The sequence below is a fragment of the Balearica regulorum genome, chromosome 3 (assembly GCF_011004875.1).
Source record: "Balearica regulorum gibbericeps isolate bBalReg1 chromosome 3, bBalReg1.pri, whole genome shotgun sequence".
Lineage (NCBI taxonomy): Eukaryota > Metazoa > Chordata > Aves > Gruiformes > Gruidae > Balearica > Balearica regulorum.
Genome location: NC_046186.1, coordinates 2,159,740 through 2,180,844, shown reverse-complemented (window position 1 = coordinate 2,180,844; position 21,105 = coordinate 2,159,740). Strand labels below are relative to the sequence as shown.

Here is a 21,105-nt window from a genome sequence, read left to right as displayed (position 1 = left end):
TCTGCTTTCCTTATCTCGTCCCGAGCCCCTGCTGAGATGAAACACTTAATCCAAGCAGCTCCTGTGTCCCCCCGCCTTGGAATGATCTCCACCTCCAGCCACCCCATCTGCATGTTGGTTGCCTGCAGATAACTGCTCAGCGACAGGCGTCCAGGAGCGCCTTCATTAGTCTTTGTGATTAACAGACCTGTGAATTTATTTAGTTCCAAAAAAACCCCTTGCTTCCCAGCAGCTGTAAGACTATCGGCTACAATGATGTATTTAACAGACATCGGGGAAAAAAAGACCTTCTGCTTCTGCTGTCTGGCGAGATGTGCTGGGATTTATGATTAATGGAGGATTCTGCAAATGAATGCTTTGGAGGCAATGCTTAATTTTAGAGAAAAATAGAATAGTATTGACTGACTTGATCCTGACTGGAGACGGTAGCAAGTTTTTAATTCTTCCCTGGATAAATTCAGCCCCTAGCTATCTTGCATATCTGTGAGTGATGTTATTTGTCCCACAGAAAGAAAAAAAAATAGTCTGAAGCTTTCTTAATCCAAAGCAATGAATTTAGCTGCCTGCCTCAATGGACAACTCCAGCATTTAGAGGTGATTCTAACAAACCACGGTGATGCACGAGGCTCAAGAGAAGAAAAAAAAAAAAACCCAGCAAACTCACAGAGTTTTCCCAGCAGAACAAAGCCTCACCCCCACTATCTGTTCGTTTGAAACACAAGGCTGAATCACAGATCCGCACTTCTCTCCGTTTTCTTTTCTTCAAGAGAAATTATGACCGTAGATTTTAAAAAAAAACAGAGCAGCGCATCCTTAGACACCACTGCCTGCCCTAGGGAAAAACAAACAGTGTCAAAGCCCCGTGAGCCAGGTGCCGAGCCGAGACACCCACTCGCAGCCCTGGTGCCCCGTTCTCTTCCCAAAAACGCGAAGTCACGTCAGCAGCTATCGCTGGCAAACGTCTTCCTCCAGCCACCAAAGCAGCGGTTTCCACCAAGACCCAGCTGCTTTACCATGCCGGGAGTGATGGGCAGCAACGTTTAGGGTTCAGCGTTTTACGGTGAGAAAGGAAAACAGCAGCACTGCCGTCGCCCCCAGGAGCTGGAAAAAAACCTGCATACGAACAGGGTACCAACAGAGAGATCAGCTCCATCGGCAGCTGAACAACCCTTGAGGAACTAACTAACTCCCTGAACCAAAGGTTGCTCTAAATAGCCGCTCATAGATTTACCTTCCACCAGTAGGTGTGATTTAAGCCCTCTGCCACTTCTGCTATCACCAGGGAGTTTAGCAATTCAGGGACGTGCTGTGTGAAACCTGGGCATCCCCTGGGCACCCCCTTAGTTCCCAGAGCACGAGAGGAATAAAGCAATAAAGAGGAGCTCATTTTCTCCATAACATAGACAATTTAACAAACTTCCCATCCCCTGTTCCCAAATTGTAGGTCTTTGACAAACTTAGCTGTATTTTTTTTTTCCCTCTCAGCTATATTGTTATTAATGAGCTCCACACAGCTTTTGAAACAGAATACCATGGATTCACGCACTCTTCCATTTTTTTCTGTTCCTTTCCCTGCTACAGACATTACATTTACCCTTTAGATCGCTTTTGAATATTGAGCTTGTTTTCAGAGAGCTACACGCAGCGGCTCCCTCCGCCCCTTTCCCTAAGTAGTCGTCACTTAAATTAGAGGCTGTCATTGCATATGTTCATTTACCAATTCACTAGGTATTAGAGTAAGACTTACTAAATTGTGGTACCTAAAAACATAAAAAGAAGTGTCGCATGTGATTCTAAAGAGATGCTTGGTATTACCACACTTTTTAAGCCATTAGTAAAAAAACCACAGCACTTTATTAATTTATAAAATACAGAGTTTCAAGGGATTAAAGCATATGTACAGACTAGCTAAAAATATCTAGCAGCTGTGAGGATACTCGCCTAGCATGGCAAAACAAGGAGAAAAAAAAAAATAATGAGTAAACAGCCCTTCTTGTGCCCTGCAATTTTCTCACGTGTTGCGAGGGTGGACAAACCTATCTGTATTCCAGAAAAATGCACCTGGTCTCAACTAAAAACAGCCCTGAAAGACTACCAGGAGGAGAGATGGCAGAAAGCAGACAATAGGGTTAGAAAGAGAAGGAGGAAGAATTCTTACTTCAGAATAGCAGCTCTGCAAAGCACAAGAATATTTATAAGCGAAAGCTGCGGAAAGGAAAACTCGATTCCCCAGAACTCCAAGGTTAGCTAGAAATCAAGGCAACAACTAGGATTAGGTAAAACTGGGCTGCACTACAGGTAGAGAGCTGCAATGAAAGCCAGACCTGTCTCCTACCAGAAGACAGAAGCGCTTTCCAGAACTTGTAATAACAAAAGATCCAGAGCCCCATGTCAGCTTGTTTCCAGTCACCATACGGATTTGTGCAGAGATGTCAAGAGCTGAATGAGCTTCAAAACAACCCGATCATCGCTGCACGCACTAGCACCATTGGACTAGGGATTCTCTAAATTCAAGAGTCAAGTTTAATTTAACAAGTTGAATTAACTTATTTTTTGTATGTTCCCACAACAGCTCTTTCCAGGGACCACTCCTATCGGGTAGTCCCTTTGTTATCTGTTACGGGGACAGAGGTCAATTAATCTTTGTTTGTGCAGGACAAACATTTTACAGCCTGGAGGAAGAGATGAGAAAATGGACGCTTCCCCATGGAAAACCAGTGGAGCCTCTGGATAAAGTCATGGCAGAAGAAAGATCCTCTCCATTAATTTAGCTTACGACACGCTGCTTATAATAACAGTCTTCTATACAGCAGCCACAATCTCAGTAGAGTAGGACAGGGGGAAGAAATGTATAATCTATTTCTAACAAATACATGTATTTCTGTCCCGCGTGGCACGGCGGCGCAGAGGGGCTCCCCATGTTATCTTTCATTTGGCAGTTTATTCCTCTCCTACAAAAGGAAGCCTTCCCTGAAGGACACTATTTCACCTCTGCACAACAGAAGAGCATAGGAGGAACCTTTTCCAGGAGCTCCCAGCTCCTTAAGAAAAGCGACGATCAGCAGTAGTTCACAGATACATTAAAATATGTTTCAAACAGGGTGCAAATTAGACTCCCCATTTACCTGCCAAGATTCCAGTTCAGTCCTTTTCATTTCCCTTGTAAGAACAGCTGGCACAAGCAGCTAACACAGCAGGAAGCATGATTCCTTAAACTACTTTAAGTGTTAGTGACGCATACGTTCTAATCAAGAGTTGGCATCTTTAACATTCTTTGTATTTATTTTAAGAAAGCATTTTAGTTAATCTAAGCAAGAATATTCAAAAGCTACTGTGAAGAAAATACATTTTTGTTTCTGCTCAAACTTTTCAGAATAGACACTGAACGCTTTGCCAGCTCATTCAGCAGACATCACTCAGTTACGTGGCCAAGCAACGTGGAGTGAAGAATTACACCAAAAAAACTCCAATTCAACCTTCTAAAGACAACTTCTGTGCCAAGGACAAGCGACATGGAGTTATCAGTGAGAAGCCAGGGCTGGAAAGGCAGTCACCATGCAACAGGGCAGAGAAGTCTGTCTCCAGATGGTTTCTACATGTTTCTTTGCCGTCCTTCAGAAGGACGGTCGTGGGACGACAACAAAAGGACGCACAAGGGTTGCTTTAAGAAGAGCAAGTTCAAAAACTCCTCTACGACTGTGCTGAGTATGGCCAAGCAGTCAAGGTCACCTCAGTCAAGTTTGCACCTACGCTACTCGCTGCATAAAAGAACGCAAATATAAAAACACCAAAGGTTTGCATAAAAATAGATTTTTTTTGTAGTTCTCCTCTTAAAATTACTGTACAAATAAATAAAGTTATTGTCAATTTAAATATAACCATTCGGGAAAACTGGAAGGCAGCAATGGTCTTCTGATTGACCCACTCTTTCCAAAGGAAGGCGGAGTTGTTCACCACCTCCGAGGCTCCCAGACCACAGCGGGACGCGATACCTGCAAAAGAAATGCGTCAAAGTTGCAAAATAAAATACTTCTCGGCGAGAGGACTGGCCCATACCACATGTCCCCCGGCCCACTGTTCCGCCTCCGGGACATCACTCACAGACATACACTTAGGGAAGAGCACAGGGCAGGTACATAAATAGGCTTTCCTCAGTAAAAATCCTGGTTCTGAACAACATTCAACCTGTGATTCAGGAAGTCCTCTTAAGTTATACCCATATCCTTGTCTTTAAATTCACGAAAGAAAACTCATTTAGATAGTTTTCACACTGCTCTGAGGAGATTTAGTGTTTGGCTGCCCTACACTGTAGGGTTCATTGCCCTGTGATAACAAAGCGGTATGGAAAGGAAAAAAAAAAGGTATCTATCTCCTGTTTGACTTGAACTTGCTACTGGAGAATTTCTTCTGAAGCACCTAGATTTAGCATTGCGAGAAACACTTTTCAGCTTCTGTGCTACCCAATTTTAGATTAGGGAAGTCAGATTTGAAATCGGTCTGTTTTCTGGACTGACGCATCCATGGATTGGTGTTTAGGACAAGCCCGTTTTTGAAAGGCGAGTTGGGTTTTCATTTCACTCCCCGCTTAACGCAGCAGCTGACAGTATTTTCAACAACGCGAGACTAGCGCCCCGTGGCACGGAGCGCTGTGCCACAAGTCATTGCTGCATCAACTCCAATTACATGCCAAAAGCAAGTATAGTATTCAGCTAGCTTCCTACTGAACAGGAAAATAAAATAAATGAAGAGTATTGAGACAGAGGGGGTTTTCAGGGATAGATCCTGGCTGTGCTGACATTTTTCTTCTGAACCTTGCCTGCAAACCTGTTTACCGTTATGGTTTCATAATGGAAAAGGAAAGTCAACAGTAGTAAGCCTGACACTGTGCTGTTAGAGCCTTCTTCTCCCTCTTTATCCTTGCAAATTCCTTTATAGCAGGCTAACCACTTCAGGGCTGGCCTGCCAACTAGTGGTACGGTTGCTATTACAGTACGCCAGGCCTCCTGTTTCAGGTGGGAGTCCCCAGAACTGCAGATCCTACCAGACTAATCAAGTAATTTTCAGCGATAAAACTGATTTTTCTAGATAAAAAGAAGCGTTGGTCTTGTCCACTGAGATTTCAGTAAAGCATTTGATGTAGTACCACACAAGAAAGCATTAGATAGACAGGAAAAGACTGGGATTAGTAAAAAGGAAGATGTAAAGCAGTTAACCTGTCCCAAGGGAAAACTGAAACGGATAATTTGGAAATGAAGAGGCTTGAGTAGAGTTTTATCAAGATTGGCACTGGCAACGGACTTGTTTAATTAATGTTTTCACTAAGAGCCTTGGCACAATTAGAAGTGTAGCGAGACACAAAGCTGGAGGTATTACGGTTATAAAAAAGGATGAGGAAATATTCAGGGTAATTCACCGCTGCTTTTAACTGACGGGGGGATGAAACACAGTAATAGAAAAAATAAGGTCATGCATCTGTGAACAAAAGTAACTGCTGTAACCCAGAATGTTATTGATTTGAAGCTACTAAGTCAAAAAGGGCTTTAGGATACAAAGTAATTATGAGAGAATTAAGTGATATAGATATGAAAGGAGAGAGATGCTATCCTGGAATACATCAGGAGGATATTTCCAGACTAGATGGTAAATGCCAGTGCTTTATAAGGACCTGAAAAGACTCGCCTAGGGTAAGCGCAGAACTTATTTGTATATAGAGGACACGGAGAAACCAACCAACCAACCTTGGGCAGGAAGAAATGCTGCTAAGGTTACAATTGCTCTCTATAAAATAGTTCAGAATTGGCAAACACTGGAGAAGGAGAAGAACATTTTAAGCTAAAGGACAAGTCTGTCACAAGATCAAGAGTATTAAACTCATCAGAAATGCATTTGTGTTGCAAAGGACAATGTCCTTAGCTATAAGGACAGCCAGATGCTCAGTCTCAGTATCAGACACAAACCCTTTTATTTCCACAATGCATTTATCGAATAAATTCTAGGATACGAAGCCCATGACAGCAGAAGACAGGACTTGAAAATCCTGGAAACTCCCTTTTGTATTTTCATCGCTCTGCTGAAAGACACGGAATCTGACAGACCATCTTGAATTTTATGTTGGACATTCAAACCTCCATCAAGGCAGATACTAAAGACGCTGTCAAGGACTCACAAGAATAAGGACCGGATTTCCCCACCCCCCAAAGCAGGCACATAAAAACAACAATTTCACTGTAGGACACAACAAGACCAGCAGACCTCCAGGCCAGCCATTATTCAAGGCCTTTACATGTTAAACAGGTCAGGACAGGAAGCTCCTCTATCACCTGGTACACCCAGCTCTGATACACTCTGAGCATTAACAGCACTTTAATTTTTAAAAAAAAAAAAAAATCTGTCTTTAATCTGACAGTTACAATCATACCTGAATACCATCTACACATATACAGTAACTTTGCCCACTTCAGCTTGTATTTAGTTAGCAAATATGCTGTAAAAGCAACAAACAACCACGGGTAAACGCTGGAGCAAGGGCAGAAATCTGCCCTCATTTGTGGCAATAGATGAGGTTTAGGATAGAGGCCAGGCTGGCCCACATACAGATGGTACAGGCCATTCCCTGAACAAACACTATTAAGGAGGCAAAAGTTTCTTTGTTAGACATACTTCAACCAAATTCCTTTTCCCAAATGTTTATCGAAGCCTTTTCTTCATCTAGTTTGACTGCATCTTTCTATCGCTGAATTTTCAGAACTGCTACAGGTCACTTTTGATTTAGAGGGCTTTGGCCTGGAGGTCAATAGAACAGAAAATCCCCTGTAAGCTCAGCCTAAATAGGGAGTAACCTGGCAAAGACACTAACCTGAATGTTCTTCGTCTCTACGAGACAGAGCGTTGACGCTTTTTACCATAGGAGATTTGCCTGATTCGGACTTCCAGTTGGAAGGCATCCAATCTTTCCTTTGGGTTAAAAGCCAGCATATCACGCAGGAGCTTGCAGAGATCATCCGGCATGGACTTCTTGTTCTTCAGGGGAATTTGCAATTTCATGTTGGGATTCTCCAGCAACGCTTCTCCGAGGGGAATGAGGTCCTTGCCTTGGCAGATGTACGTTCCTGAACACAGGTTAGAAGGAGTCAGGTTATACAGGTAGAGGACAGTCTACACAAAATGCTGTAGTGTGGAGAAGCAATCTGGGAAACAAAACATCTGAAAGATTACCGGAAAGATCACTTATTGAAAGGCGACCGCCAAGTCAAATATTAGGAGAGGTTGTTATCAGAAGAGGCTTTCACTTTCAAATAGTAATCAAGATGTTGCGCAAGGCTGTGCGCGTAACCATGCATGGAACAGAGGGAGCAAGTTAAACACGGCTTGTTCACCAAGCAGTTATATGGACCATCTGCAGAGAAAATGGGCTGCTGAAGTGAATTTCCTCCATTTTACTCCGTTTCACCCTATTAGCAGGCTCAGAAGCTCTAGAAGAGGGAGGGAGACTGCTTGGCTGAGGCGACTCGAAAGAGTTAAACACAAAAGTTATTTGCTCAGTTAGTCAAACAATTTTCAATTAAAATGACAGCATATGCCTTTTACCATTAGCCAACTTCTCCTCAGCAAGATTAAGGAAGGGAAATGTAAATTTGCTCCTGGTAATCTAAATAATTTCACCGGTTGTTGAAAATGATTAACCGGCTTCCAAACCAGACAGTAAAAACAGCTTTGCTCAGTCAAGCTGTTCTGCCCCTGCACCAAGCAAAGAATAAATGTTTCAAAGGCAGTGACCTGTCTGTGTATAGAAAAGGTTGGCCTTGCAAACTCCTTATCTCAAGTTGGCGGGTAGCTATTTTAATGAAATCTGTTCATGCTTTGGTCTCAGCTGCAGCCATTTGCTTGTTTCTGTAGGCAGGAACTAAAACATTTATCAATGTTTGGCATTTTAAAAAGAAATAAATAATAGAATTAGAACTGAGCCTACTTGAAGATGAAAAAAAAATTAAAGGGGTAGCGCAATAGCTTCTCAAAGTTCCTCCGTAAAAATTCCTTTTAAGAATTTAAACATTTAAAAGATAGACAGGTATGCTATGATCTCAGAGCCTGGGTAGATGTCTTCAATTATTATGCTAATGTGCATAACTGGCATTCTCTCCTCTGGAGATGGATTTTCCACTGCAATATACTTTTCTGAAATCATTTAGTATAAAGTATTTCAAGCGTGCGTGTATGTGGGGGATTTGGAGGAAGAAGGAGGCGGGGAGAGAGCGAGCGAGCGCAGGCCATCAGAGGATTCATCCCTGTGAGATCTTGCATCTCTCAACTGCAAGGAAACTCAAGCCAGATGGCAGTGAAGTATATCTAAACATCCTTTTCCAGTTTATTATTTGGCTCCTTGGAACATCCTTTCGGTGCTCTGAGCGATCCCGTCCCTTGGTTATGCCAAGTCAAGGACACAAGCAAACCCGTAAGCCCAATTCCAGAAAGGTTTTGCTTTTAAGAGCATTAAAAGTATTTCTGAGCAAATGGAAGTATACAGATAGTAAATTGTCTATCAAGAGCATCGCTGTAAGACAGATGCCTCACCAGCAGCTACAAGTTTTTTCTCTTACAATTCTTTAGTGACAATAAGGGCCAAATTCATTTTTTAAGAGTGTTCCTTAGGGTAAAGGAGGCCTGACAGCAGAAAAGCCAGAAGTGATCTTTCCCTTGACCTTTAAATCCCAGAGAGCATTTCTGGCAGAAGCAATGATCTTCCAAACAAAGCGATTTGTAAATATAAAAAGCATTCCCTCTGCCTTAGTGATATCTCTTCAAGACCTGGAAACCCTGCATGAGAAGCAACCAAATTAGGAGCAATGCATGATGAAGAGATTTCTTTGCAGTTCTCTTAAAAACAAAAACTCAAACCACCCAAAAAAAACCAGCTTTGGATTTCTTTGTGTTGCAAAGTGCTTGCAGATTTCTGGAAAAAGCCACATCCAAAGCATACATGCCACAGCATTTGTAACTATGCCTGGGAGAAACACCTCTCAGAAGACCCCTAAAGATCCAGAACGTCCACTGACAACAGGACAGCACTGATCTGATCCTCACCGAGCAATTCCTTCTCAGTATCCCCATCTCGGAAGGTGATCCTCTCGACCATAGCCCAGAAAATGATCCCAAGGGCAAATACATCAGCCTTCGCAGTGTAGTGACCTTCCCATACTTCTGGAGCCATGTAGAAGTTTGACCCGCACGCAGAAGAGAAGCGATGCTGGTTCACATTCCCTTTCCCCTGACATACCTTGCTGAGGCCAAAATCCGCCACCTGCAACGCATAAGAAGAAAAGCAAAATAACTTATTCGCAAACATCAAGTTTACCAGCGTGTTTACAAACAGCAGCTCAGTGAATTCCACTCTGCAATCCACCACAGCATGGCACTGACAATCAAGACTATAATTTGGAATACGCATTCTCCAAAAGCCCACAACGCCTAAGGCAGCTTGTCTTTCCTTTTTGCTAGTCAGTGGAGACCTCGCTGCTACTTTGTTGATTACCTCCATCGGGATCTGACGAAGGCCATCTTGCCATTTCCTTCCTAAAAATTGGATCTCCCATGCACTGAATCTCTTGCATTACTGTTATTATCCATAGTGATTAAGATGACATTGATTTAAACATCCCTTGATGGCTCTATAGGTTGAAGTACAAATACCATTATTGATCTGAACGGTCAAGACATGAATTATCTGCCAGGCACTGACCTGTTATTTTACGTCTAACTACAGGAACTCTCAGGATTGAAAGTTCAGGAGCGAGCTGGCTTCCAGCTTTCCCAGCTCTCTGAAAAGCAGCCACACAGACTTTCAAGTCTGGTGCTACAAAAAAGGCAGGTAGCCAGTCTTCATCTCAATCAGGGCATCAACCCACACGAAGCACAAAGAAATTCCCCATCATTCCTTGAACTTCAGCATGTGCTTGAGGCAGCAATATCGGAAGCGCTAGCTGTTGTAACAGGGCAGTATGTTCTCAAAGTTTAAGGGCACAGAAAATATTGCTTCATCTTTGACTGATCGTGATCTCTCTGATTATCTAGCGCGCAGAAGTTTGACAGCCCTGAACTGCTCCTCTCAACAGGATAAGCAGTGGATGAAGGACGATACAGAAACACATCATTGTGACCTCTACTTCCTTCCAAAACTCCTAAAAAAAGAAAACCCAACCCCACAACTGATATCAGATGTTCTCGGTACACTTATGACAAGTATCACAAGACTTAACCAAAAGACTATTCCAAAGCACATGATTCGTAAGCGCGCAGATCACGCACTTGTTACAGCAAAGTTTTATTCCCTTACCTTTACTATGGGATTTCCACGTCTATGAGAAATCAAAATATTGTCGGATTTCAGGTCTCTGTGCACTATCTGGTTTCTGTGCAGGAAAGCCACGGCGCTGCTGAGCTGCCGCATGAAGCTGTTATTCAGCTGAGCATCCGGGCTGCGAGACAGCAGGTATTCGTTCATGTTTCCACCGTCACAAAACTCCATCACAAACCACAGAAAGCAGGCGGATTTGGGATCCATGCACCTCCGCCCTTTCAGGCAGGTCTCAATTAGCAGCAAATGGCTATCTGATTTCCTGTACCGATGACTAATTGGCTGAAAGACTTGGCCATTCTGCAGGATACACTCCTCCAACTGGATCACATTTTCATGTTGCCTCTGGATGCTCTGCAGGGCCCAGAACTCTTGCAGAGCCAGTTCTACGTTTTCAGGCACGTTACAATGCATCCTTTTAACAGCTACTTTGCTTCTAGTTTGATTAACGATGGCCTCATAAACCACCCCATAACTCCCTCGGCCCACTTCTCGAATGATGCTATACTTGGCTTCCGTAGCCATCCCTCACTTCGGCCCAGCGAATGGCAAATCAGAGGAAAATATTTGAACTCATGGCAAATCAGTCGTGACCTGTAGTAAAACCCTGGAAGACAAGGGGATAAAAAGCTTAAAACTCTCCCAAACAAAGCAGCTTACCAACGATCAACTGCAAATACTTCCAACCGGTATCAATTTTAGCAGTATAAGCATCGGTACATGATGCAGCTGCACGAGGACCGACAGCTAAAACGGAGTTTTAAGAGAAAGCCTATATCCATGGTAACTTTGAGACATTATCAAGTACAATCCTGACAGCACAGTGGGATACAACCACCTGGGAAGTGACATTGATTTGTCCACAGCAGACAAAGTTTAGTGAGAAAGAAAAAGAGGTATTATAGACACGTTTCCTAAGCAGGGCAGGAAAAAGAAGACAAGACCTCCTGGGTAAAAGCTGAGCTTACTTTTACCAGAATTGACTTTTAAAGAAATTAAGTTAGCCAGAAGTGCCAGTCTGGCACTAGATCTTTCACCCTCACTTTCCCCCCTCATTAATTTACTTATCCATCAGCGACTACATCATGCCCCTGCACTTCCATTACCAATTTTCTACCAGTCCATGTCCTGATACTCACCCCCTTTTCTCCAGCTCACCCTCTCCCAACCCCTTCACAAGCCTTCCACCTCAAGCTCCGTGTCCCACTCCGAGGCCCCCCCACCCCAGGTCACTCTTCACTTCATTGTCTAGTACAGGTTCCCAGCGCAATTCTCGTGATCCCTCATTCAAATCCCCAGCCCTATTCCCCAATAACCCTGCTCCCTTTTCAGCCTCTCATTTCACTTCTCCCCACGCCAGTGCTCTTCAACACCATCCCAAGTTTTGCTCCCTAATAACATGTTAATAATTCTCTGCTTCCATACCCCGCATGGTCCTTCCCCAGTCCCCCGAACCCTTCCCCCTTCAAACCTCCCTGCTACTCCCTACCCCACCTGCTGCTGCCTTCAAAGCCCCCACTCCCCCCCCAAATTCTCCTCCCATCCCAAACCCTCAGTCCAGCTCCCCCAACCTACCCCCCTCTTCCCAGCCCACCCCAGCTTCCTTCTCAATCCCCCCTCCTCCAGCTCCCGTCCCCCAGCTCTGCTCCTTTCCCAAACCTTTCATCTTTTCACCCAGCCCTCCCAACCCTCTCCCACCCTACTCCCCACTCGCCAGCCCTCAGCCCCCCCCCACAGTCCAAGCCCCGACCTCCCCTCAAACTGCCCCCCCAGTCCTACGGCAAAACCACAGGGGTCCAGCCCCGCCCCTGCCCCCTCTCCCACCTCCACCAGCCCCTCAGGCCCTGCTCTTCCCAGCATGTCCCCTCAGCCCCTTTCTGCACACCCCCAGCCCCTTCCCCGCCTCAGCCCTCTTCCACCAGCCCCTCAGGCCCAACTCTTCCCCACTTCTCGCCTAAGACCCCTTCCCCGCCTCAGGCTCCTTCCCCAGCCCCTTCCCCGCCTCAGGCTCCTTCCCCAGCCCCTTCCCCGCCTCAGGCTCCTTCCCCAGCCCCTTCCCCGCCTCAGGCTCCTTCCCCAGCCCCTTCCCCGCCTCAGGCTCCTTCCCCAGCCCCTTCCCCGCCTCAGGCTCCTTCCCCAGCCCCTTCCCCGCCTCCGCCCTCTTCCACCAGCCCCTCAGGCCCAACTCTTCCCCGCTTCTCGCCTAAGACCCCTTCCCCCTTTCCCCACCCCCTGTCCCCCTCCCCACCCCCGCCATCCCCTCAGGCCCCAGCATTTCAACAAAGACCCCTCGGCCACCTCAGCCCCCAGCCCCAGCCCCTGCCCTCTTCCACCACCTCCTCAGGCCCAGCTCTTCCCCACTTCTTGCCTAAAACTCCTTCCAGGCCCCGTCCCCACCTCCACCATCACCTCAGGCCCAGCTCGTCCCAGCACCTACGAGTCTTAGGTATCCTGCCCCACCACCCCCTTCCCCGCCAGCCCCTCGGGCCCTGCTCATTCCCGCTTCCACCCGCCTCAGCCCGTCGCCCGGCCGTTACCTCAGCCCGGCCCCTCACCACCGGCGACCGCTCACGCCCAGCCCCTGCCGCCGCAATTCCCGCCACCGCCGTGCGCCCCTCCCACTGGCCGCAACCGACCAACCAGAAGGAAGGAGGCGCGGTCGAACCAATCACAAGTCAGCGAAGGGGAAGGTGAGGCTGTCACCTGACCAATCGACGAATTCTTCGCTTTCCCCGGTTCAAGCAGCCCGGGCGCGGAAGTTCTGCGCCTGCGTGGTTGTGGTGGAGCGGGGGGGGGGAAACTACAATTCCCAGCAGCCTCTGCGGCGGACGACAGTTGCCCGCTAGGGACAAACCTCCTCAAACGGCCGCGTGTGCTGGAGCTGTGGACCGGCGTGGCGTGGGCGCTGGGCGCGACAGCAAAGGCTGTTCCCTGCCCACCCGGCCCCTTGTCCCGGCGGCGGTTGGCGAGGCAATTGTGCAACGCAGGGCAACGCAACCGCTTCCCCGCCCTCGCCTCCTACCTCTGATTTGGCCCCGATGATTAAAAAAAATAAATAAATAAATTTTTTTGGAAATTTTTGGCAGATACCCAGAGGGTACCCAGCCCACCCGGGTACCACTCCACCGAATCAGGGTCCTGGTGCAGGCCCCAAAGACACGGTGGCGTCGAACGCCTCAAAAAGAGCGGCAGAGGGATGTGCCCGCATCCCAGAGCATCACTTGGGGGTTCCCCCCGCCCTGTGCGTCACCCCCTGGTTCTCAGCCCCAGCTCCGGGTTCGGACCGTGCCCCCGAGGAGGAGGTCGGGCTTTCACCGTGGGCAGGCTGATTTCTACCTCATCTCTGTCGGTTTACGGCATTTTTCCGGCGGTGGGAACGTGCCTTGGTTTCTTATTTCCCTCCCTGTTGCGGCTGGGAGAGAAAACCGGGTGGGCACGGGGGTTTCCCCACCACACCTGCAGAAAGTCATAAACCAAAACAGTTTTCAATGATCCGATTTCACCAGAAAACGGAGCCATTTGCTAAGATTGTAATGCGTAGAGAGCGCCTGGATTTGGTTACGGGGCTGGGAGCGGGTGCAAATGTCTCAGCAGGGAGATTTCAGACCGTTCCACGTCTTGTTCCTGCTCCTGTTAAACTCCGCCTGGCCACCTTGCCAAACTCAAACACGATTTTAGGAGGTGCGGGAGCTCTCTGTGTCCTAAATGAGCCCTTAGCGCTGATGGGGCCGGGAAGAAGGACCGGGAAGAGGCAGCTGGGACCGGCTCCATCCCAGCAATAAGGGCTGTAGTGGGCCTCCGGCGAAAAAAGCCCCACTTGGAACGTGTCCCCCCCTCCCGGCTGTACTTGCATTAGGAATTGCAACCCCCAAAAAAAACCCCCACAGTGATCCCACCCGTCATCCCGGGGCGGGGGCAGCGATGGGGACCCGGGGGGGTCGCAGCTGGGTGCCAGCTCTGCGAAGCATCCCGGTGTCCCCCCCCGCCGTGTTTATCAGCGAGGCTGGGCAGGTTCCCCCCCCCCCTCGCCCCCCAGCCGGGCTCTGCGTGGCCATCGCACCCCCTCAATATTGGTTTTAATAACGGCCAGCGCTCGCGGTATGAAATCAACCCACGGCACCCGTCTGAAATATTTCCTTCTGTCTTAAAAACAAGGAGCCAAACGCAGGGACGTGGTATCGCCCCCCCCCCCCCCGGGGGGGCACAGCAGCCCCAAATCCCGGCTCCGCGTGGAGCTGAGCCCGATGGGATGCCGTGACCGGCTGGCAGGGAGAGTTTCCATTGTCTCCGCTGGATTTTTATTCCCTTATTATCGCGGCAGCATCCTTCAGCCGCTGCGATGTCCCGCAGCAAGGAGCCCACAGCTCATCCCTCCTCCTCTCCCCTTCCAGCCACCCATCTGCTCGCTGCATTTCTGTATTTTATCCTGGCAAAAAAGTCATTTTTTGGTTAACTTTTCTGCCTGTTGCGGCTTTTCCAAGAGCTTGAGCACGTCTGCCCTGAGCTGCCTCTATCCCCGTCCGTCGTGGGGGGACCAGCCCATCCTTCCCGCCCAGCATCACCAGAAACCCACTCCCACTATCAGGGAGAATCATTATTTTTACATTCGGGTTAAAAAAATAATTCAGCATCAAGAGGACCAGCGGTGGGGTCAGTCCGTCCATCCTCAACCGCGCAGCATCCCCCTCTCTCCTGCAATCGCATCGTCCCACGTGTCGGGGTGTTGGGGAGGGGGGGGGAATATTTTAATGAAGCAATTTAAATAAATACAGATAAAATAAATCAAAGCCCTGACTGTTAAACATCGGGCCCGCTGGGACAGTTTGGACTCTATTAAAAAGCGCTGCACATTCCTCCGGTGACTCAGAGGTTTTATGTGCTAAAGGCGACAGTGATGTAGCAGTTTTTCTTTCGCAAAGCGCTAAATGCTGGGGTTTGGGGGTTATTTTTTTTGGTGCATCGTGGTTTCGCGGGTACCAGCCCAGGCTCCTTGCCGGGAAGATGCTGGGTACCCATACTGGGAACGATGGGGTGAGCGAAGGGTGCGAGGCTGGTCGGTTGGGCTGGGCTGCCAGGTGGGAGAAGAGATTTAGTTGCTGCTGAGCAAAGAAATTCCTTATCGTTACTTTTTTTTTTTTTTTTATTGATTGCTGAACCTGTTTCATTAAACTTTGTGCTCTTTTTTCCTGGCGTGAGCCGGGACGGAGGCAGCGCAAGGGTTTGGGGCTGTGCAAGGATGAATGCGTGCCGGTGCTTTGGGCTCAGAGCCGTCTTCCGCTCTCGGATGGAAACATCGGCACCTCAAAACCCGAATCCTGCCCCAAAACCGCCAGGCGCATCTGTGCTGGCTGGTATTTCTGGGTTGGTTACGGGCTCCATCGCAGCGCCTATAGATATCTATAGTGTCTATAAGCGACGGCAATCTCCTGGGGAAGCCGATTGCTAATTATCTCCCCTCCCAGGGAAAGCTGCTCGATCGCAGCCAAATGTCACCCATCGACAGCCGGCGGGGGGGACGCGGGGGGGTCTGGGTACCAGCGGGGACGAAGCTGCATCCTCATCCCACGGCCGGCAGAGGATAGCACGGGGTGGGGATGCAAGAAAAGAGAGAAAAAGATCCAATTAGGGTAAAAACTCATTTGTCCGCCCCACGGCGGCGCAACGGGTGTCGGAGGTGGCTGCGGGGACTTTCCGACCACCTGATGGATGTTGGAGAGGGGGGGACGGCCGCTTTTCTCCCCCGAAATAGCCGCCGGTGGGAAATGAGTCACCGGTTTCAATCTGGTTTCTCGCCAGCCCGTCCCCGCCGCCATCCATCAGACGGGGCTGAGCCGAGCAGATTTTTTTCCCCGGGGAAGATTTTTTTCGCGGGAAGGAGGAGACGGAGGGTGCCGTGGCCCCAAAGCGAGAAGCCAGTAGATGGTTTAAACATCATCCTTCCCATCTTTCAAGTGCTGGCCCCAGGGGTTGAACATAAATATAACGATCGGGGGGGGGGGGGTAACGGCATCGTTGCTCCCGGATGCTTTGGGGGGCAGAGAGCTTCGGCCGGCAATTTTTCGGCTGGTCCCAAGGTGCTGTTGGGACCCCCGAACCCACGTACGTGTATGTGCGTTCCTGTGTCATGGGTTGAAATCTCGCCCCTACAAAGTTCTTTCTCTGCCCTGAAGTGTTTTTGGAGATTTGCCTAAAGTCAAGAGCTTTTCCCCCCCACTCCCCCCCCCCAAAAAAAAATCAGCCTATGGTGCTAATAAGGTGATTTTCCCACACCGGGATCAAGCTCATCTCCAGCCGGACCCCCTGCTCCCGGAGTGGAGGAGACATACGCAGGACGATACACCATACGTTGGAGCATACGTGGGGTGAGATCTACCATTTCCCCCCTCCATTTGAACAAAAAAACCCTGCTCCGCAGCCTCTTTTAACAGCTCCTCCGACATCCCACCCTCCAGCCTCCCACCATCCCCGTGGCCTCCCAGTCCCTGCGATTCTCCTTGGAGCCGACCATCCCATGCGACGCTCCAGATGTTGCTCCACGGGTGATGAATAGACAGGGGGAACGGCTTCAGGCACTCCTTCTGAAATTCAGATATCCTCCCGTTTCAGGCACCGTCGTCTCGACGGCCTTAATTCATCACTAAGAGGTAATTTGTGAAAGGATGGGTGATCTTCAGCAAAGTCTTATTGCTCCTCTCTCCAGCGCTAATAAGCGGCTGCAGAAGGGTTTGAGTGACAGCTAAATGAGCGCAATCGGGCTTTCAATAAAACTGCAATTTCTAACGAGGTGACACAAATACTTGGCGGGGCCCTGTCGAGCCCCCACTGCTCGCTGAGGCTGAGCGTCGAGCGGCAGAGCTCTTGTGTTGCTGGCGATATCTCCCGTTGTCTTTATTTCTTGAGGAACCTATTCATGGTTCTGCTTGGAGAAGACCGCAGACTGTTGTCCGGCTGTTCTCTGCTTTGTGGGTACGTGGTGATGGTGGTGGCAGCTAACACCCGTTTGTTCCGTGGGAGAACGGAGCTGAGGAGGGCAGAGCCACGAGCAGGTTTGGGGATGGTGTGTCCCGGCATGGGGTAACCAGGAGGATGGTCCACAAAGAGCTTTTGCGGCAAAAATTGCCTTGAATGGCAAATTTTGAGATGTTTGAAGAAAAAAACATCACCCACCTTTGTTCTTCGTATAGGGTTGATGTGACAAGATCCCCAGAGCCAACACTGGAGAACGGGTGGGGGCTCCAGGTCCATCCACAAGCAAACTGGGTGCTGGTGGAGGGTTTCTGATTTGGTCAGGGCAGTTTGGTCCCAGAAATTAATTCAGAAAAGAACAGGATGGATTCTCTCCATCACCTTGCTGTGGCCCAGAGATGTTGCCCAGCTACTGCAGCTCTCTGAGAGCCACCACATCCCCACCAGGACCAGCTCAGGGATGGAGATGATGGAGATGATGGAGATGGAGATGGAGATGGAGATGGAGATGGTGATGGAGATGGGTGGAGATGGCCACCATCCTGTGACTACTGGGGGTTGCTACAGGTAGGGGAGATGAAATAATCTCCTCGCTTATTATTTTTAATAAAGGTCCTCCTCCTGGCCCATTTTGGGTCCCTGCTTCCTTCTGCCCACCTTGGGTCAGAAAGTCCCAGGAAGGTGGGATGGGATCTCCAGAGGAACTCTGGTCCCAGCTGTGCTCAAAGCAGGACCAACCTCAAAGCAGGTCGTGCCCCTCAGCACCCATCCAGACGTGGTTCCAGCATCTCCAAGGATGAAGCCTGGAGGTTGTGCAGAGGGGAGCAGCCATGTCACTCGGGGCTTGAGGGTAAAACCTCCCTTTCCCAACACAAAATGGAGTTCCCATGTCCAAATTGGCCCTTCCTGGCAGCAGAGATGAAGGGCACCGAGTAGAAATTATGATCTTCTCAGATGTTGCCTCAAGCTGAATTGCTCTAGTTCCTCTTCCCTTGTAGAAATATCATAGAATGGTTTGGGTTGGAAAGGACCTCAAAGATCACAGAATCATGGAATCACAGAATGGTTTGGGTGGGAAGGGACCTCAAAGATCTTCTGGTTCCACCCCCCTGCCATAGGCAGGGACACCTCCCACCAGACCAGGTTGCCCAATATCATCTTTCCTTCTTTCCTGCTTGGTGCAAAGTGCAGGAAGGGATTGCTCTCCCCTCCTTTTCATGTTTTTTTTTCCTTAATATGCCTCTGAATCCCTCAACTCGTCCATTCTTGGCCTCAGACTCCTCATTTCAGCCAGGATCTGCTGGAGACCCAGCGGTGAAGCCATTACTGCCCACGTTACGGTGGAAACCAGGCAGGTTTGTGCTGCTTCGTCCATGAAGAGCTACATCTGCACGGGTGGATGGTTTCTGCCCCGTCACATCCTCCTGCTGCCCATCAGGCCCCTTCCCGAGCTCATCCAACTCGCTAAAGTGGTGGAAAACTAACCTGAGAAAAAAGCGGTTTCTTTTCCACCCGGCGAATTCAATCAGCTCCAGCCCGGTTGCGCTATTACCCGCAGCACCCATCTCCTCGACGGCGACGGAGCCGGAGGGTACCCCCCCACACACACACACGCCTCGTCCCTGTGGCTCGTCAAAGAGCTGCTTTCCCTCCCGCCCCCCCATTGAAATTTGGGGTTCGCTGCCTGCCCGCACCCCTGCTCGGAGCATCTGCCTCCTGCTCAGCGCAGGCAGGTCTCCAGGCAACCCTCGGCATCCTTGGCAGGGCTTCCAGCCGTCCCCACGCGTGGCCCGGAGCCAGGCGCCTCGGTTAAGGTTTATCGGCAGCGAAGGATGCAAACGGGTTCCTGTCGCCCAGCGGGACTCTGCCGGCTGCGGTGTTGGGTGGCCGGGCAAACCCCAAACTCGGCGACGAGACGTAGCGTGCTGGCCCCGTTCCCCTGCCCAGCCCCGAGCTGCTTGCAGGGGTGCAGAAATGGCTTGAGCCTTCATCACGCTCATCCTCACCCTGCCAGGGCAGAGCTCAAAGCTCCCCGTCGTTGCCGGTGGGAGTAAACCAGTAACACCAGTCTGTACCCCGCTGCTGGCGTTTATCGACCCTAAACTGGGGGCAGTGAAGCCCTTTCAAGTGCTGCTTCATCTTCTCAAAGCTTCTCACTGAGCTGCCTGTGGGCAGGATGCGGCCCCAGCATCGAGCGCCTGGCTCTTGTAAAGCTCCTGGGGAATCAGCTCCCGGGCGGGGGTACCCGAGCAGGGCTGGGAGAGGGGGGGATGCTCGGGGTGGGGGGGCTGTTCGTGGGTGGGGGTACCCAAGCAGGGCTGGGAGAGGGGGGGATGCTCGGGGTGGGGGGTGTTCCTGGGTGGGGGTACCCGAGCAGGGCTGGGAGAGGGGGGCATGCTCAGGGGGGCTGTTCTTGGGTGGGGGTACCCAAGAAGGGGTTAGGAGAGGAGGTGATGCTTGGGGGGGGGTGTTCCTGGGCAGGGGTACCCAAGCAGGGCTGGGAGAGGGGGGGATGCTCAGGGTGGGGGGCTGTTCCTGGGCGGGGGTACCCAAGAAGGGGTTGGGAGAGGGGGGGGATGCTTGGGGGGGGGGGGTGTTCCTGGGTGGGGGTACCCAAGAAGGGGTTGGGAGAAGGGGGGATGCTCGGGGGGGGATGTTTTTCTTGAAGGAGGGGACAGCTGCCCTATAAACGCCCAGAGTTAATTACAAAAATGATCAGGCAGCATCCAGAAGTGAACATGGGATGCATCACACAGGCTTGGGAACGTCCTCAACCCCTCCAGCTGCAGCGTTTAAGGGATCCAGGAGACCAGGGGAACAACACAACTTCCCGGCTCCTGAGTTTTCCAGCTCCTGCGTCCTCCAGGCAGCTTTCGAAGCCTCTCCATGTTTCCCTTGCGCCAGATCCCATCTGCTTTATGTCCTCTTTCTGAAAAGGATCGTTGCTTTTCGCTGCTAATTGCCTGTCACTTCCAATCCTCCTGCTCCACCTCACCAGGGATGCTCTTCCCCCCCCCCCCCGCCCCGAACTGCGGAGGAGAGCGCTCGGTCGGACCCAACTTTGAAACAGAAGTACCCAAAAATCTTTTAAAAAAAATACACATCTGTATTTTCTATCCTAATTTTACAAGGATTGAATCGTCCCCAGATCCCAAAGCTGTTCTCTCCCCGGTACTGCTGATGGTACCCACACAGACCTGGAAAAACCTGGAAACGCTGCAAAAATGGGTATTTCTCCTGCCTAGCGTGCTGGCTTTGGGCACTTTGGCTGTCAATCATCCCCCACCCCCACCCCTCTTAATTAACAAGACTGTAAACGACGTCACCCCGATGTCATTTGCTGCCTCCTGCTCCTGCCAGCTCAACAGCATCATCATCATCATCCTCCTCACCGGCTCAACCAAGGGGCCGCGGAGGCAATCCCCTTCGGCCGGGTTACGGGAGAAAAGGCTCCGGCGCTTCAATAAATGTCAAAAAGTGAATATTTTGGGGGGCTGCGGGGCGAACGGCAGCCCTGAGAGCTTGTAAAATTACCCCCGGAGAGGACAAAAGAAGCGCGAAGCCTTCTCGCTCCGGCTCAGCTGCTGCTCGGCTTTGCATAAGAGCCAGGGAAATACGTCCTTCATGAAAAACCAAGGCGTTAAGGAAAGACTGAAAGGAAAAAAAAATATTTAAAAAAAAAAATTTAAAAAATAAAAATATAAATATATATATTAAAAAACCCCCCAGCCTCTTTATCTCCAGCGTTCACCGCTGGAATAGGGAATCGCTTCGCCCCAGGCTGCCCG

At 49.7% G+C, this 21,105-nt stretch overlaps 1 protein-coding gene across 1 annotated transcript; it reads right to left on the bottom strand.

The window, feature by feature from the left end:
• Positions 1–1,835: 1,835 nt before the first annotated feature.
• On the bottom strand, positions 1,836–12,933 carry LOC104630998 (serine/threonine-protein kinase PDIK1L). Its single transcript, XM_075750326.1, has 5 exons — positions 12,889–12,933; positions 10,331–10,958; positions 9,082–9,298; positions 6,857–7,109; positions 1,836–3,992 (listed from the first exon to the last, which is right to left on the bottom strand). The coding sequence occupies exons 2-4, from the start codon at positions 10,874–10,876 to the stop codon at positions 6,874–6,876; spliced, it is 999 nt and encodes a 332-aa protein (XP_075606441.1). The 5' UTR covers positions 10,877–10,958; positions 12,889–12,933; the 3' UTR covers positions 1,836–3,992; positions 6,857–6,873.
• Between the last annotated feature and the right edge of the window lie 8,172 nt (positions 12,934–21,105).

What these genes read in the sequence shown, in the direction of transcription:
- LOC104630998 (XM_075750326.1), bottom strand. Translation starts at nt 10,876, where the DNA reads ATGGCTACGGAAGCCAAGTATAGCATCATTCGAGAAGTGGGCCGAGGG. An exon ending in GTGGAAATCCCATAGTAAAG is followed by an intron (nt 9,299 to 10,330) that starts GTAAGGGAATAA and finishes TATGCGTTGCAG; the next exon opens with GTGGCGGATTTTGGCCTCAG. An exon ending in TACTGAGAAGGAATTGCTCG is followed by an intron (nt 7,110 to 9,081) that starts GTGAGGATCAGA and finishes ACCTGTGTTCAG; the next exon opens with GAACGTACATCTGCCAAGGC.